This window comes from Hemibagrus wyckioides, linkage group LG22 (genome assembly GCF_019097595.1).
Source record: "Hemibagrus wyckioides isolate EC202008001 linkage group LG22, SWU_Hwy_1.0, whole genome shotgun sequence".
Taxonomy (NCBI): Eukaryota; Metazoa; Chordata; class Actinopteri; order Siluriformes; family Bagridae; genus Hemibagrus; species Hemibagrus wyckioides.
Window position 1 is genome coordinate 6,380,232 of NC_080731.1, and position 18,089 is coordinate 6,398,320.

An 18,089-nucleotide genomic window follows, 5' to 3' on the forward strand; every position below is an offset into this window, starting at 1 on the left:
TGGAAAGCCTTCAGGTTCACTCTGTAGGATAAGCAGAACAGAAAAACAATGGACAGCGTGGCTAAAATAATCACCTACACTTAATCTTGCTGACCACAATAAATTTACAGCTAAACTCCACAGCCAATGCATTTATGAGGTATATGCAAAGACGTTCACTACTGAAGCTTAATAAAGAGCAAGGTAGCCTACTGCAGCTTTACATAATACACAACAAACAGCTGATGCAATGAGTTTATTTTTAAATAAAAGTGTAAACTCACTGCCATCTGCTGGCCAACAGGAATAAACCACAAACATAACCTGCTTAGGAACAAGAATCTTAAACCAGTTTCTGTTCTGATCTTCTAAATGAACACAATTTTGTGCCTTTGTGATTAATGTGTAGATTTAGTATTTGGTAGGGACTGTATTTTAGCCGTCCTAGAATAACTTCACCGCCCCCTGTGCCCACCACCGAGTTCACCAGCACTGACCAGCGAGTTGTAGCATGCGTTATGTAAAGAATAAAAAGATGAATAAAAGTGTTAAACAGTAATACATGGTGTACTGAATATCAGTATGGCTGTGCATGAGAGCATAGCTATTTACATCTGTGCTGATATTTCATTTTAAAATGCATTTTGTGAAAAGTTTCTGTCCCTCCTTTGAGCTGGACATGCACAATATACACGACTAAATCTATGTATCTTCCTAATAAATGAACCAAAAGGGACTATAGTGTAAATAAGTTAACTAATATTTATAAATAGGTGGCATTTGATGTGCTGCCTAACCATAATATGTTAGCTACTGCGTGCTAGTCTAAATGTGCATTAGCAAACAAAATTAGCCTAGTATGTTTTAAAGCCAGTGCATGATAATTTACATCACTTTATTTATTTATTTATTTATTTATTTATTTATAAATTAGATGGAGTTCAATAGCAGGTGATTTTGATTCGTTTTTCAATTTGTCTAAATAAGTTTATAAAGAGTTAGAAGTAATGAATTAATATAATTATGTTACTGCTTCCATTGTTTTCACTGACATCACAACCTTTGCAATTACCTACAACCTCTTTTTACCTAAATGCGACCATGACTAGATATGAATACCTTAATATTACTAATGGGATTGTGCTAATGAATTATGTAAATAATCAAGTAAATACGTGGATATTACATACAGTATTAGTGTACCTTGCAAAAATTTATTAAGCTAATAAAATAAACAGATTTTTTTTTCCCACTCCATCCCATCCCTAACCTTTCTTCTATTAGGCCAGCCCTATACACAAAATAAGAAAAGACATTTTTCTTTTTGTTTATTACTGATTGACCTCAGAATTTGCTGGATTTACAATTTTCCCCATAAAGAGGACATTCTTTGTTTTTTGATCAACTATAAAGATCATAAATGGCCGATCAAACTTCAGCACTTCAAAAATTCTTCCAGATAGGGGCATGAGGCCTATTCCCGTCACTGCTGTTGCTTTGGTTCCAGCTTCGTCCACATCTAAAGTGGCTTTATGTACAGCCTGTGGACAAAAAAAGGACAAATCACCAATTAATTAAATATACTGTATGATTAAATGTAAATACTGCACGAATTTTTATGCAGGGTAGTGAGCCTAATGTTCATATTTACTGGCTGTGTTTCTCACTTACATCACCATTTTGTACCAAGTTGTTTTCTTACCTCAGAAACTAACAAGTTTTCATCAGAAATGCCAGAGAAGTTAGCTTTAGCTGTAAACATATCCATAAATCCCATGTCAGGCAGAATGCTCTTCAGAGAATATGAGGTTTTTAGGGACAGTTTAGGGAGGTAGATGCCACACTCACTGGAGAAAGAAAAACCCAGGCGTAGTTAATAAACTAATTTAAGATTGACATAAATAATCTTAGCCAATTATATTAGTTTAGAGTTAGATAATGGTCAGATTTTTTTTTAAAAATTCCTCCAAACACAATCTGTAGGCTGATGGTATCCTAAGTCTGTGACCGATTGAACCAGTGTTAATGTTAACCAGTGTGATAACCAGTGTTAAGTGATAGAGATAAACACTTCTTATTGTCGCTTTGGATAAGGGTGAAATGGCGTAAATGTAAATGTAAGATGGAAACCTTTTTTTGTTAGAATTTTTAAATTCATTCATTGTTTACATTATAATAAAAACGCAGCATAATAGTAGACAATATATAAGTAGCATAATTACTATAACTGAGTACATTTTCATAATGGGTTGTTATTAATTCTGAATAAATATTCGTTCTAAAATTTAGCACTCTTCATAAGATGATGAATGGCTGGTCAGGATTCATATTAATATTATTATATTATATTATATTATTATATTATCATATTATATATTATTACATAGATCAACGAATAAAATATCATGAATAAAATCCTTGCATGGTTTGCCTCAAGATAGAAAAGTTAAACTAAACTTGGTAAAATGCCATAAATTCAGAATTACCGTTTAGACATCCATTTTTGCCACTTGTTGATGTGGTATGGATGCAAAGCCTCTTCCAAAGGTGCAATATTATTAAGAGGCAGAGCCAGTATCATGGAGAATGAATCGTTGTAATTTAAACGAAGGACTCTGACAGATAGTTGATGATCATGGTAGATGTCAAAATCATCCATCACAAACATCATTTGAACTGGAACGGTTGTTTTTTCATTCACATGGAATTGATCCTCTTGAGTCCTTTTGGGATCAAATGGGATGGACCATTTACCTTGGGTAAAAAAAAAAAAAAAAAAAAAAAGCTCTGAGGTTATTGCCCATTGAGAGACCATGACTTATCACTAAATGAGCTTACCTTTAAAATATATATAGCTGAGCAGATACATGATGGTGTGTGGATCCAATTTTTCAATAAACTTGCTGATTTTTCCGTGCGTCTTTTCACTGACATATTTGTTGATTTGATCAGAGGTCTCTGTGGTCTTTTTAAAATCAACAGCGAAGCCTTCAGAAAGATAAAAACGCTTAAGATTCTCCAGAAATTCTGGATGAGGTTTAAAGGTCTCGTTGACGTAGAGAGCAGTGCCCACGTTCAGGTCTACCCCTGTCCTCTGATTGAAGTTCTGGAGGAGATCGAGGAAGGCTTGGTGCATCTCCTCACTGGTGAAGATGGAACTGTTAAATCCGAGGCCACTGAGAAGCTGTTGATGAGTCTCACCACCTGCTCCTAAAGACAGTGCAGCCAGAGCCGTGGACACGCTCAGTGGAGAGAAGAACACGTTCTGGGACTGAGCACCAGACGCGATGCTTTTGTACAGACGGAAAGCAAAATCACTGTTCACCTCGTTCAGGGCTTCTATTTTGTTTTCTGTGTTTCCGTGTATGCTGGTGAAAAGTAACAGCAAGGAAAGGTAACACCACAAATTCTGGACACTCCACGCCATGATACTTCTAAGAAGATAAAAAGTAACAAGGATTGATTAGCAAGCGGTACAAAGCAGTTGAGCTTCCTAATATTTTTATATCAACTTTAACTATAAGTATATATTAGATCTAAATTAATAATCTACAGCTCTTTCAGTTGGGGGTTTCTATGGCTGAAATCTGCACAATGACAACTTCTGTCATGCTGTTCATGCTCAAAACAACTAAAAATTCTCCCAACTGGTCAAGGAAGACAGAACGTCTTCAGAATGTCAGGTTTGAATGAAGTATGCTCAACCTGGTTGGCAACCATCAGAATTTCCCAATTAGTTTCTAGTTATTTAAATAGTTCATTTCTGTCATCTCCATACCCAATTTTATAATTTCCTTCAAAACACCTAAAAGTCCCTCCCATAGTTTTTGATTGGCAGACATACATCAGTGAAAAAATTGAAAGTGCAATAACAAATGAGAGGACTGCACTTACATTTATAATATGTCAGAATCAGGTAAATTTAAAAAATGTAAAATATTAAATAATATTCAGAGTATAAACTGTTAAATATACTTAGCATTAGCATTTTTATTTTGCAAGCCATTGAACATAAAAATGAATAATATTTATAACATTTTGTGAATAAATTTGAATTATGTCATGAATTTTGCACACAAACACACACAGAGAAATAATAATAAATAAACCTCACCCAACTGTAACCACCTTCTGCAAAGCCTCGTAGCGTTGTTGAATGCTGAAGATGTACAAGTGTTGCTCTTAGCTAAATGTGTATAGACAACAACCTTTACCCTGTTTATTTTATGATTATCCTAAATCCTTCTTAATCATTAACTGCTTTTAAACAGACACTAAGCAGTGGACATACACACATATTGATTATTTGAAGGTTGAGTTCACATCAGCGTTTTGCAATTCTAAACCTAGTTATTATTTTGAATACACATAGATTATAGTAAGGTATACACTGCTCGACATTTACCAGGTTTAAGGATGTTGTTGTTTTTGTTCTTTCAGCTGCTCCCTGTTCAGGGTCGCCACAGTGGATCGTTTTATCTGCATGTTTCGATTTGGCACAGGTTTTTGCCGGGTGCCTTTCCTGATGCAACCCTCCCATTTTATCCGGGCTTGGGACTGGCACTTAACTCTTCAGTGGCTGGGTTAGTTCCTGGGCAGGGAGCTAACCCAGCCACTGAAGAGTTAAGTGCCAGTCCCAAGCTGTGGCAATGAGAGCATGGGATCCTGCCACTGGACCACCAGGAACCAGAGCAGCAACCAGTGCAGCAAACCCTGTGACAGCATAAACAGCAGGTAGCAAAAAAAAATAAAATCTTGGCCCACTGCAAACTTTTCTACTGAATTGCCAAACTTAGTAGGGTTTTTTCCTGGCAGCTCTGCCCATGAGGCCACATGATCTGAGTCTCCTTCACATAGTGTCTCTGCACACTGGTTTCTCTCTTGATTTTTCAATGATGCAGCCAATTCAGGAGCAGTGAGGCATCTGTTTCTCAAGGAGGACACTTATAAGTATTTGTCTTCTTGGGCAGGTTTGCACTTGAGCCTTCCACTGCATCTTCTGTCCTGAATGGATCCAGTTGCAGCATGTCTTTGGAGACTATGGTGTACACCATATACCTTTGAAAGAAATATTTAATTTCTTGGCTAAATCCTGTAGAGAATAGCTTTCCTTTTCAAGACAAGTATATATCGGTGAGATTCTAAGGAAGTCTGTTTTTGTTTGGCCATTTTTGGTTCTAACTGGAATATCCGGGACAAATATGACCCACCCTTTCAGTGTGTCTTGGGTTACCAACCCTCCAACCCTCCTTTTCCTCTGACATCCCAGTTGTGAAAGACTGGAATCATCACACCCATACCATCCGTGAGAGCGCCCATGTATGTCTTCAGAGAGCTATCCATTGACTCCACACAGATCAGAGCAGACAGTCACACCCTCAAGTTGCTCAAAGAGTATGGTTCTCCACACCCAATATCAAACTCAAGATTCCCTGCCGCATACTAAGCCCCGGCTACATTGGACCTTTTCTGACTACTAGGCAGATTAACCCTGACCAGCTTCAACTACCACCCTCCTACCCCATATCCCTGACATTTCATGTCTCCCTCCTCAAACCAGCGCACCTCCCACCCAAACAAGAAAGCACAGCCTCCAAGCCACTCCTCAACTAGAGATTGAAGCTGCCCCAGCTTAAATAGTGCACTTCCTCCTCGACTCCAGACATCAGTGAGGAATACTGCAATACCTGGTGGACTGGAAGGGGTATGGCCCCGAAAAACATTCCTGGGTCAATGCGGGATTAATCGATGAGTTTCACAACTCACACACAGACAGACCTGCACCCAGACCCCATGGCCGACCTCACCGAAGAACACCTGGAGGTGTTTTTGGAGAGGGGGGCTCTGTAATATCCGAAACGACTATGCCCTCACATGACTGACAGGGGGAACCCTTGCCCGAGTATTGAGCCACTTCCAGGGTTGGTTACTTCCAGGTTTCTATTACATTTAAACAAGCATGCATGCTAACTTCAGTGCAAAGTATTGTTTCTTTGTGTCCATATCAAGCCATTTCTTTGTTACAGTTTGCCTTGTGTATGACCTCTGTTTGTATCCATTCTTGACTCTGATTTTTGCTACGTGTTTTCAGGTTTGTTTGCCACTTGGAGACTATCATGCTGTTTTTGAACTGCTGTTGCTTCAGTCAGCTTTTGGCAGGAAGGAGTTAGTACAAAGTCAATAATGAACTCAGAAACTACATTGATCTATTAGTTCCTCAGGACAATATTTACATTTACATTATTTACTGTCCAGTGTCACCCAAATGAGGATAAGGTTCCCTTCTGAGCCTGATTCCTCTCAAGGTTTCTTCCTCATGTCATCTCAGGGAGATTTTCCTCGTCTATTTTGCCTCAGGCTTGCTCATTAGGGATAAATGTTAGGAATAAATAGTAACTTAACTTTAACCTTCATCATTTTTTCTATGTTTCTATACTTCAATAAAGCTTCTTTGAGACAATGTCCATTGTTAAAAGTGCTCTAACTAAACTGAATTGAAATTAAACATACAGTAGTGACATGGTGTTTGCAAACTTTTTCTTGCCAGTGTATATGTAAAGATTTACATTACTGAAGCTTAATATAGAGCAAGTTAGACTACTGCAGCTTTACATAATACACAACAAACTGCTTTTTTGCTGGACAACACAAACAAACCACAAACATAACCTGCTAAGGACCAAAAATCTTAAAACAGATCTACTAAATGAACAATTTTGTGATTAATATACAGGACATGTGTGGATTTAGTATAAGGTAGGGATTATATTTTAGACGTTTAAATGAGAGCTGTTTTTTTTCTAGAATAACTTTAATCCCCTGTGGATATTTCCTGATCAGACAGAACACTTTTCTCCACCACCAGGCTCACCAGTGCTAACCAGTTAGTTGTAGCATGCATTATGTAAATAATAAAATATGCCATGCCGATATTCAATTTTAAAACGCATTTTGTGTAAAGTTTCAGTCCCTCCTTTGAGCTGGACATGCACAATATACACAACTAAAGCTATGTATCTTGCTAATAAATTAACCAGAAGTAACTATTGTGTAAAAAAGCAATATTTCTAAGTTTTAAAGCCAGTTCACAATAGCAGTTTAGTGAAACTTACCTCATTCAATTATTTTCAAATAACACATGGAGTTCAAAAGCGGGTGTCTGGTTTTATACTTTTCTTTGCTGCATCATATTAAAACATTTCAGTGAAGTAGAGCCATTAAGCGTTCATCCTCTAGTCCGATGGTTTATCCATATTTACTCACACACAGTTATAAGATAGTTATAGCGCTAATTACACTGTGTAGAATGAGACGAATGAGGAATTGACATGATTCTTGATCGCTTTTTCTACACTGATGATTTCAGTTGGATAAATTGTGCTTTAAAAGCAACCAGTACGTTGAAGGTCTAAATAAATGTGTAAAGAGTTAAAAGAAATTATTAAATTACAATAAAATTCAGTTAATATTTCCATTGTTTTCACTGACGTTAATTTAATTTTAATTTTTAAGATTTTATTAATCCAGTGAAAACATTTGATATGCTTCGGTTTATGTGGGGTTTATTTATTTATTTTGCAGTCAGGACCCCATACCAACACACACCACCCCATCTCATCTCATAACATTCCTAATCTTCATCACGTCTACCCTGTATGTTGAGTATGGAAAGACACATTTTTCTTTTTGTTTATTATTGATGGACCTCAGAATTTGCTGGATTCACAATTTTCCCCATAAAAAGGACATTCTTTGTTTTTTGGTCAACTATAAAGAACATAAATGGCCGGTCAAACTTCAGCACTTCAAAAATTCTTCCAGAAAAGCCTACGAAGCCTATTCCCGTCACTGCTATTGCTGTGGTTCCAGCTTCATCTACATCTAGAGTGGCTTTATGTACAGCCTGTGGACAAAAAAGGACAAATCACCAATTAACTGCATGTACTGTATGATTAAATCATCTTTTTTATGCAGGGTAGTGAGCCTAATCTTTATATTTACTGGCTGTGGTTCCAAATCCACTTTGTACCAAGTTGTTTTCTTACCTCAGAAACTAACAAGTTTTCATCAGAAATCCCAGAGAAGTCAGCTTTAGCTGTAAACATATCTATAAATCCCATTTCAGACAGAATGCTCTTCAGAGAATATGAGGTTTTTAGGGACAGTTTAGGAAGAAAGATGCCACACATACTGGAGAAAGAGAAATGCAGGTGTAGTTAATAAACTAATCCTGTAGTTTTTAAGATTAACCTAGTTCGAGCCAATAATATTAGTTTGGAGTTAGATAATGGTCAGATGGAAACATTTTATGTGCGAATTTATAAATTCATTCATTAATTTATTCATACATTAATTCAGTCATTCATTCATTTATTTGCTTTTCTATAGTATACTTACTATGACAGTACTTAATCATGATGGGTTATTAACATACCTAATATAGATATTACATAAACAGTTGATTTGTCTTCAATAAATACAGAATCTCAAAGAATATTAATTCTTAAATTTTGCACTCTACATATGATGATGCTGATGATATGCATGATATGCTGATGATAAGTCAGGATTCTTATTATTATATAAGATATAAGAGAAGAAAATATATATATATAAATCAAATAAGAAAATATCATAAATAAAATCCCTGTATGGTTTGCCTCAACATAGACAGTTACACTAAATTTATCTGTACTTGGTAAAATGCGATAAATTCAGAATTACCGTTCTGACATCAATTTTTGCCACTTGTTGATGTGGTGTGGATGCAAAGCCTCTTCCAAAAGTGTAATATTATTAAGGGGCAGAGCCAGTATCATGGAGAATGAATCATTGTAATTCAAACGAATAACACTGACAGATAGTTCAAGATCACTGTAGATGTAAAAGTCATCCCTCAGATACATCATTTGAACTGGAACGGTTGTCTCTTTATCCACATGGAATTCATCCTTTCGAGTCATTCTGGGGTTAAATGGGATGGACCATTTACCTTGAGGGAAAAAAAAGCTCTGAGGTTATTGCCCATTGAGAGACCATGACTTATCACTAAATGAGCTTACCTTTAAAATATATATAGCTGAGCAGATACATGATGGTGTGTGGATCCAATTTTTCAATAAACTTGCTGATTTTTCCGTGCGTCTTTTCACTGACATATTTGTTGATTTGATCAGAGGTCTCTGTGGTCTTTTTAAAATCAACAGCGAAGCCTTCAGAAAGATAAAAACGCTTAAGATTCTCCAGAAATTCTGGATGAGGTTTAAAGGTCTCGTTGACGTAGAGAGCAGTGCCCACGTTCAGGTCTACCCCTGTCCTCTGATTGAAGTTCTGGAGGAGATCGAGGAAGGCTTGGTGCATCTCCTCGCTGGTGATGACGGAACTGTTGAATCCGAGGCCACTGAGAAGCTGTCGATGAGTCTCACCACCTGCTCCTAAAGACAGTGCAGCCAGAGCCGTGGACACGCTCAGTGGAGAGAAGAACACGTTCTGGGACTGAGCACCAGACGCGATGCTTTTGTACAGACGGAAAGCAAAATCACTGTTCACCTCGTTCAGGGCTTCTATTTTGTTTTCTGTGTTTCCGTGTATGCTGGTGAAAAGTAACAGCAAGGAAAGGTAACACCACAAATTCTGGACACTCCACGCCATGATACTTCTAAGAAGATAACAAATAACAGATCATATGGACAATGCAATTAAGGATTAGCAAGATGTACAACGCAGTTAAGCTTCCTAATATTTCATATAAACTTTAACTATAACTCTATATTTTAGCAAAATTATAAACTACAGCTCTTTCAGTTGTGGGTTTCTATGGCTGAAATCTGCACAATGACAACTTTTGTTCAAAACATGTTCAAAACAGCTAAAAATTCTACTAGTCCTAGATCCTACTGGTCAAGGAAGACAGAACGTCTTCAGAATGTCAGGTTTGAATGAAGTATGCTCAACCTGGTTGGCAACCATCAGAATTTCCCAAGTAGTTTCTAGATATTTAAATAGTTTCTATCATCATTTCTGTCATCTCTACACCCAAATTTATAATTTTCTCCAAAACACCTAGAAGTCCCTCCCATAGTTTTTGATTGGCGGACATACATCAGTGAAAATGCATGTCTTTGAGGATGAAAAAGTGCAATAACAAATGAGAGGGCTGCTCTTATTTATTTATTTATTTTTAAATTGGTACAATCAGGTGAATTTAAAAAATTAAAAATATTAAAAAATGTAAAAAAAAAATTATATATATATATATATATATAAATGTTAAATATACTTTGCATTAACATTTTAATTTTGCAAGCCATTGCACAATATTTGCACATAAAAATTAATTATAAATAGACCTTTTTGTGAATAAATTTTAATTATGTCATGAATTTTGCACATAAACACACACATGGAAATAGAAAAATAAAAAATAAATTAAATAAACCTCACCCAACTGTAACCACATCTGCAAAGTCTCGTAGCGTTGTTGAATTCTGAAGATGTACAAGTGTTGCTCTTTGTTAAATGTGCATAGACAACAACCTTTTGTTTATTTTATGATTATCCTAAATCCTTCTTAATCATTAACTGCTTTTAAACAGACACTAAGCAGTGGACATACACACATATTGATTATTTGAAGGTTGAGTTCACATCAGCGTTTTGTAATTCTAAACCTAGTTTTAATATTGAATACACATAGATTATACTGCTCAACATATATCAGGTTTAAGGATGTTGTTGTTGTTGTTCTTTCAGCTGCTCCCTGTTCAGGGTCGTCACTGCAGATCATTTTATCTGCATGTTTTGATTTGGCCCAGTTTTTTTTTTTTTGCAAACCTCCCATTTTAACCAGGCTTGGGACCGGCACAGAGAGTTCAGTGTCTGGGTTAGCTCCCTGCCCAGGAATCAACCCTGAGCCATGGCAATGAGAGCATGGGATCCTGCCGCTGCACCACCAGGAGGCCTATCTACCAGGTTTAGGGATAATTTATAGAAAAAAAAAGGTCACTTGCATAGAGAAAGAGCAACACTCTCACTCACATGGTCACTCAAGTAATGCAGTAGAAAAGCGTCAGAAGATCAGTAGTTTGAATCCTGATCCAAAATGTGAATTGCAGGTTCAACTCTCAAGGATACCACAACCATCCAGAGAGCCAAACTGGCTGTGATCTCTGAGTTGGATGACATATTCTCTTTCCCCTGTCAATCACAGCAACACTAGCCAATCTTTGGTAATCTCTGTAAGTTTGGCCCACTGCAAATTCTTCTTCCAATTTGCCAACCTTAGTAATGGTTTTTCTTGGTAGTTCTGCCCATAAGGGCCACCTGATCTGATTCTCCTACACACAGTGTCTCTGCACACTGGTTCCTCTCTTGATTTTTCAATAATACAGCCAATTCAGGAGCAGTGAGGCGTATGTTTCTCAAGGAGGACACTTATACACAAATAAATATTTGTCTTCTTGGGCAGGTTTGCACTTGGGCCTTCCACAGAGTCTTGACCGGATCCTGAATGGATCCAGTTTCAGAAAGTCTCTGAAGACTATGGTATGCACCATGGTACCTTTTAAAGGAATTTTTTTATTCATTCTCGACTCTGATTTTTGCTACACGTTTTCAGATTTGTTTGCCTGATATTTCTGACGTACAGTTTCGACCCATTGCCTGTTTCTCTACTCTTCTCTCTGGATTATTGTTTTGGATTTGTTTGCTTCTGTTTGTGTCATTAAACAAAAAACAATTTCTGTTTTGGCCAACAGGAACAAATCACAGCATAACCTGCTAGGGACCAAGAATTCTAAGACAGTTTCTGGTCTGATCTACTAAATGAACAACATTTTGTACCTTTGTGATTAATATAAAAGGCATGTGTAGATTTAGTATAAGGTAGGGATTATATTTTACACCTTTTGTTAAGAGCTGTTTTTTTTTTCTACAATAACTTTAATCTCCGCTGCACAGGATATTGCCTGATCAGACAGCACGCTTTTCTCCACCACCAGGTTCACCAGTATTAACCAGTTAGTTGTAGCATGCATTATGTAAAAGACTTCATGATGTGTTGTTATTTAAACAATAACTCAAGGTGTACTGTTAATCAAAGTCAAAGGAGCTTTATTCTCACTTCAACCATATATAGCTGATGCAGTACACGGTGAAATGAAACAACGTTCTTCCTAGGCCAGAGGTGCTACACAGAACAAAAACAAAGTACAGGTGATGCAGACAAACATAGAGCTAAACATAGAGAACATATAACAATATATATATATATATATATATATATATAATATACTGTATATAAGGAAAGGCAACACCACAAACTCTGGACACTCCATGCCATGATACTTTAAGTTGGGGGTTTCTATGGCTGGAATCTGCACATTGACAACTTCTGTCATGCTGTTCATGTTCAAAACAACTACAAATTCTCCCAACTGGTCAAGGACAACAGAACGTCTTCAGAATGTCAGGTTTGAGTGAAGTATGCTCAACCTGGTTGGCAACCATCAGAATTTCCCAAGTAGTTTCTAGTTATTTACATAGTTTCTATCATCATTTCTGTCATCTCCATACCCAATTTTATAATTTCCTCCAAAACACCAAAAAGTCCCTCCCATAGTTTTTGCTAGGGAGACATATGTTAGTGAAAATGCAAAATCAAATAAGGTGGCGAAGGTGTTCATATTTGAGGATCAGAAAGAGCCAAAAAAAAAACTGAAACCACCTTCTGCAACGTCTCGTAGCGTTGTTGAATGTTGAAGATGTACAAGTGCTGTTCTTTGTTAAATGTGCATAGACACCAACCTTTACCCTGTTTATTTTATGATTTTCCTAAATTCTTCATAATCATTGACTGCTTTTAAACAGACACTCAGCAGTGGACCCAAACACATACAGTATTGATTATTTTGCAATTCTAAACCTAGTTTTCATTTTGAATGCATATAAATGACAGTAAGGTATACTGTACACCTACCAGGTTTCAAGGGTTATGTAGCAAAAAAAAAAAGAAGAAGAAGCTCACTTCATTTTACTTACTTCAATTACTCTTCCACGTTTCCTAACAGACTTCTCAAGCCTGAAAAAAAAACATGATGCTACCTTATTACACTGCTGTCCTATTACCAAAACCAGAAATGGGAGCAGTCTAAGCTTAAATGCGTATTTCAACTTCATGACTTACATCAACCTTCTGACTAGCACATCGGAATGGGTGTCAGAAGTGTCACCAACTCAACTCATTTGCTGAATCTGCCCTGTGGTAGCTCAAGTGGTTAAGGCTCTGGGTTGTTGATTGGAAGATTGGGGGTTTAATATGCCACTGCTTGGCCCCTGAGCAAGGACCTGAACCCTCTCTGCTCCACGGGTGCTGTATCATGGCTGACCCTGTGGTTTGACCACAACCTCCAGAAGTTGGAATGTGTGAAGGAAGAATTAATGTGTATGTGACAAGGCTTCTTCTTAATGCTGCAGCCAGTTGTTCCCTGCACTCCAGCGTCCCTGTCATCTAGACATGTTTTAGTAATGGAGTTAACTAATACTGAGAGCTAACTAGGCATTTCATGGATATACATGCGTCATGCCAAATAACTAAAATGGATTTAGGATTAAAGTAGTTCTCTGCAATTAAAGCACGTGGAACATGGTTTTGCACTGCCTTTGCTGCTGGCCTTAGGGTATATCTCAGGATAATGATAATAATCAGACCCAGCAACAGATGAGATCCCACCTCTTCTACTCTAGTGGATTTTTCTCTAGAAGCCTCACATGACAATAATCTGAAGAAAACATTTGATCAGTTTGCATTTATTTACAGCAGAAATGTGAACGCTGGGATAGCTTACTCTTTTGATCCATGTATAATTCTACAAAACGTTGTTAGAAGCATGAAAGGCCACTGCACAAGACACATCTAAGTGACACTGTGAATGTGGCTTTAATGCAGAGCTGCCGATTGGTCAGCTGTGAAGTGCACTGTGACATCATTAAAACTGGCAGATATTCTATCAATGTATTTCAATAGAAAATTTAAGATTTTAACTGAAACATGTTAGTCATTATACTGTTAACAGAAACTGCGATCTTCTGAACCCTGTTTGGACAGAATCTGCACTATAAGCAGCTCAAGCTTAATCAAGTCTCAAAAAGTATTAGGATGAATATGTGCGGGAATAACATGCAACAGAAATATCTACAAAAATACGCTCCTAAGTCTCATTTTATAGCTTTAAAAACTTTATTATTATTCACTTATCTCAGAATTTGCTGGATTGACAATTTTCCCCATAAACAAGATGTTCTTTGTTTCCTGGTCAGTGATAAACATAAGGAACGGTTTGTTAAAGTACAGAGATGGTGGCCCAGAACGTGCGCCAAAATGCATTGTAGTCACAGCTGTTGCAGTGGCTCCAGCTTCGTCCACATCTAATGTGGCTTTATGCACAGCCTAGGGACAATGATAAAGATCAGTAAACATGATCATTTAAAAACTTTAAATTTTTTAATAAAAGTGATGATTGGGTAGAGGCTCTAGATTAAGTAACAACAACTACCTACATTATGTTGAATTGCCTGCAGCATGACATAGATCTGTCACTTATCTCATTTATCTGCAGATGGCAGTTAGCTTCCTTACCTCAGAGATGTATACTGGTTCATCAGTAATCCCAGTGAAGTTAGCTTTCTCTGTGAACATATCCTTCATTCCAATTCGACTCAGAATGTTGATCAGGCAATAGGAAGTTTTTAGGGACAGCTTAGGAAGGAAGATCGCATATTTTCTGCAGAAAGAGAAGTTGTATTAATCATTAAACGAATATATTTTTTCTTCTATAGCACTCCAAGAATCAGACCTTAATGGTAAAATGTCAGATTTCAAGACAACCCACTCTTCAGTAAATATGCATATGACAGCTCAAAAAGGCCACACTCTCAGCCCACAAAAAAACCCCTAAATAAATAAATAATAATAATAACAATTGTCCGAATAAATTGCTCAAGCACACCCAGGACATTGGATTAATAGTATAGTTACTATAGACAAAGTTAGGGAGGCCAGATTAAGATGGTTTGGACATGTTCAGAGGAGGGAGAGTGAGTATATAGGTAGGAGAATGTTGGACATGGAGCTGCCAGTCAGGAGGCAAAGAGGAAGGCCAAAGAGGAGGTATATGAATGGAATAAATGAGGATATGAAGCTAGTGGGTGTAAGTGTTGAGGATGCAGAAGATAGGGATAGGTGGAGAGAGATGATTCGCTGTAGGGAAAAGCTGAAAGAAGAAGAGGATAAAATTATGCAAATAAATGAATATTTTCTAAATGCACCAATGATACATTAAAAAACAGTTTTGAACTTTTACAAATCCAACAAACCTTCTCCTCATTTGTCTGTCCCAGTTGGCTATAAGGTGTGGGTGCAAAGCCTCTTCAAGGACACTGAGATCATTAGATACTGGTAGAGCCAGTATCATGGAGAATGAGTCATTATAATCCAGACGAACAACAATGGTGGAGAGTTCTACATCAAAGTAGCTGTAAAAAGTATTCTTCTCGTACATCATTTCAACTGGAACAGTCGTTTCTGTATCCACTTGAAATTCCGACTTTCTAGTATTTTGGGGATTAAATGGGATGGACCATTTTCCTTCAGGAAAATTGGGAAGTGTTGTTATAGAAAACAAAAGTATGCATTATTGAAGGACCATGAAATGAATAAAACTCACCATATTAAATCAGCTTACCCTTAAAATATATATAGCTGAGAAGATACATGATGGTACGTGAATCCAAGGCTTTGATAAACTTCTTAATTTTGCCCTGCGTCTTTTTACTGACATATTTGTTGATCTGTTTGGCGGTTTCTTTGTGCTTGTCGAAATTGACAGAAAAGCCTTCGGAAAGATAGAAACTCTTAAGATTCTCCAGAAATTCTGGATGAGGTTTAAAGGTCTCGTTGACGTAGAGAGCAGTTCCCACGTTCAGATCTACCCCTGTCCTCTGATTGAAGTTCTGGAGGAGATCGAGGAAGGCTTGGTGCATCTCCTCACTGGTGAAGATGGAACTGTTAAATCCGAGGCCACTGAGAAGCTGTTGATGAGTCTCACCACCTGCTCCTAAAGACACTGCAGCCAGAGCCGTGGACACGCTCAGTGGAGAGAAGAACACGTTCTGGGACTGAGCACCAGACGCGATGCTTTTGTACAGACGGAAAGCAAAATCATTGTTCAACTCGCTCAGTGCTTTCATGTGATTTATGCGGTCATCAGAGTCGGAATGTTGTTGTAGAGCTCCGTGTACGCTGGTGTAAATTAATGCTAAGGACAAGCAACTCCACAACACACACAGGACACTCGGCGCCATGACACTTCTGAGGAGATTGATTAAATAAATAAATATCATGTCATCGTACGAAATCTGTCTTATAAAAAAGTTTCAAAACAAATCTATTTTTATAGCAAGGACACACAAACCATGGCTAAGAGATTTAAAATTGAACAGCAAATTTCACAAGATGATGTAATTTTTTTTTCTCTTGCTCACAGGTTTCAACACATTTACTCATATTCTCACTTCCCTAGATTCTATCCAGCTGTCTAAACAAAAAATGCAAACACAACTCACCCAGATCTAGGGGTCTTTCCCAAACTTTTGTATCGTCTTGCTTCGTTACGTGTGTATAGCCACAAGCCAAGTCTACCCTATGTATTTTTTTAGCCCTAGTCTGAATCAGGGGTGTAATCATTAACAGACAGTGCAAGCAGACGACAGGAGAGTAAATATATTGATTACGTGAATGTTAATAGCTCACAGTGTTTAGCAGCTCTGGGCCTGGAGTTCTGAACCCATTGCACCACTCAGATTACTTTTCATGGCTCTTACATGCTTGACGCATAAACAAGCTGAATGACGTGTTCACCTCTACAGCTGAATGCTAATTTACAGTCCAGTGCATCATTTCTATGAATATCATCACTTAAAAGAGTATTGCAATGCTACAGTTGAGTTAGATGTGGCCTTCTACAACATGTGGATAATTTTATTGGTTAGAACATGGTTTGGGATACAAAGTATTTGTGCCGTTTAAGATATCTGCTCAGGTTTAGAATAGTGTTACATGCTAAAAGGCAAGTCAACACCACTATTGTTTCTTTCCTGTGATAAAATAGCTTTACGTTCTATTTTTGGATTTACAGAAAACAAAAAAAAAATTTCAGGTGACATTTCAGGATGCACCTAAAATGCACTATAACCTTTCCAGGTGAACTTAATTTGACCTTCTCTACACTTTTGAATGCACACGTCCAACTGTTCAGTGTTTCAGTACTTTTTGCATAACTGGCTGTTCTCTAACAAGGTGCTTAATGGCAAAATTCAAAACTGGTGTTTGATCCATGAATCGACCAATAAATTTTCTGGTTCAATTAGAATTGGTATTTAAACAGTCCTCTTCATCATGCTGTTCACATTTTCACATCATGAGACCAAGACCACACCTAACAACTGATCAACAGTACCTCGCCATTGCGAGGCTTCAAACAGGATGTTCTCAGAGGGAAGTGGCCACTGAGCTTAGAGTGTCACAGAGTGTCATCAGCAGGTTGCGACAGAGATACAGAGAGACTGGAAGAGTCACAGAAAGGCATAGAAGATAGCGCTATGCATCAGCCACTGTTGTGGTGGTGTTACAGTCTGGGCAGGTGTGTCTACTCAATACAGAACTGCCCTACATCTTGTGAATGGTACAGTGACAAGCCAATACTACCTGAATAACATTAATCCAGTCATTGTGCCCCTGCATGAACAACACAGGCCTAATTTCATCTTCATGGACGACAATGCTCCAGCTCATCGAGGTCGCATCATTAGGGAACAGCTGCTAGAGGCCGGGGTACCTCATGGAGTGGCCTGCACTTTCTCCAGACCTGAATCCCATAGAAAACCTATGGGATCGGCGGAGTCAAGGCTCATAACCCTGCACCCCAGAACCTCAATGACCTGAGGGCCGCCCTTCAAGAAGAGTGGAATGCCATGCCTAGAAGACAATAAGTCGACTCGTGAACAGCATGAGACGTCGTGGTCAAGGGCACATGACAAATTATTGAGACATTGAT

At 37.7% G+C, this 18,089-nt stretch overlaps 2 protein-coding genes across 3 annotated transcripts; both read right to left on the reverse strand.

The window, feature by feature from the left end:
- Nucleotides 1–1,292: 1,292 nt before the first annotated feature.
- LOC131343748 (uncharacterized) lies at nt 1,293–16,756 on the reverse strand. The gene is made up of 12 exons (XM_058375667.1): nt 16,600–16,756; nt 15,720–16,345; nt 15,352–15,622; nt 14,615–14,759; nt 14,226–14,425; nt 9,136–9,571; nt 7,811–7,882; nt 4,099–4,214; nt 2,818–3,413; nt 2,466–2,733; nt 1,682–1,826; nt 1,293–1,520 (listed from the first exon to the last, which is right to left on the reverse strand). The coding sequence occupies exons 2-12, from the start codon at nt 16,336–16,338 to the stop codon at nt 1,311–1,313; spliced, it is 3,078 nt and encodes a 1,025-aa protein (XP_058231650.1). The 5' UTR covers nt 16,339–16,345; nt 16,600–16,756; the 3' UTR covers nt 1,293–1,310.
- On the reverse strand, nt 7,534–12,147 carry LOC131343435 (serine protease inhibitor A3M-like). 2 transcript variants are annotated; one of them, XM_058375114.1, is made up of 6 exons: nt 12,130–12,147; nt 10,423–10,466; nt 9,042–9,637; nt 8,704–8,971; nt 8,025–8,169; nt 7,536–7,882 (listed from the first exon to the last, which is right to left on the reverse strand). In XM_058375114.1, exons 3-6 carry the CDS (start codon nt 9,628–9,630, stop codon nt 7,673–7,675), a joined length of 1,212 nt encoding a protein of 403 aa, XP_058231097.1. In that variant the 5' UTR covers nt 9,631–9,637; nt 10,423–10,466; nt 12,130–12,147; the 3' UTR covers nt 7,536–7,672. The 2 variants fall into 2 exon arrangements, with proteins under 2 accessions (XP_058231096.1, XP_058231097.1); XM_058375113.1 differs by lacking the exon at nt 12,130–12,147 and having other exon boundaries at nt 7,534–7,882; nt 10,428–10,461.
- Nucleotides 16,757–18,089: the final 1,333 nt, after the last annotated feature.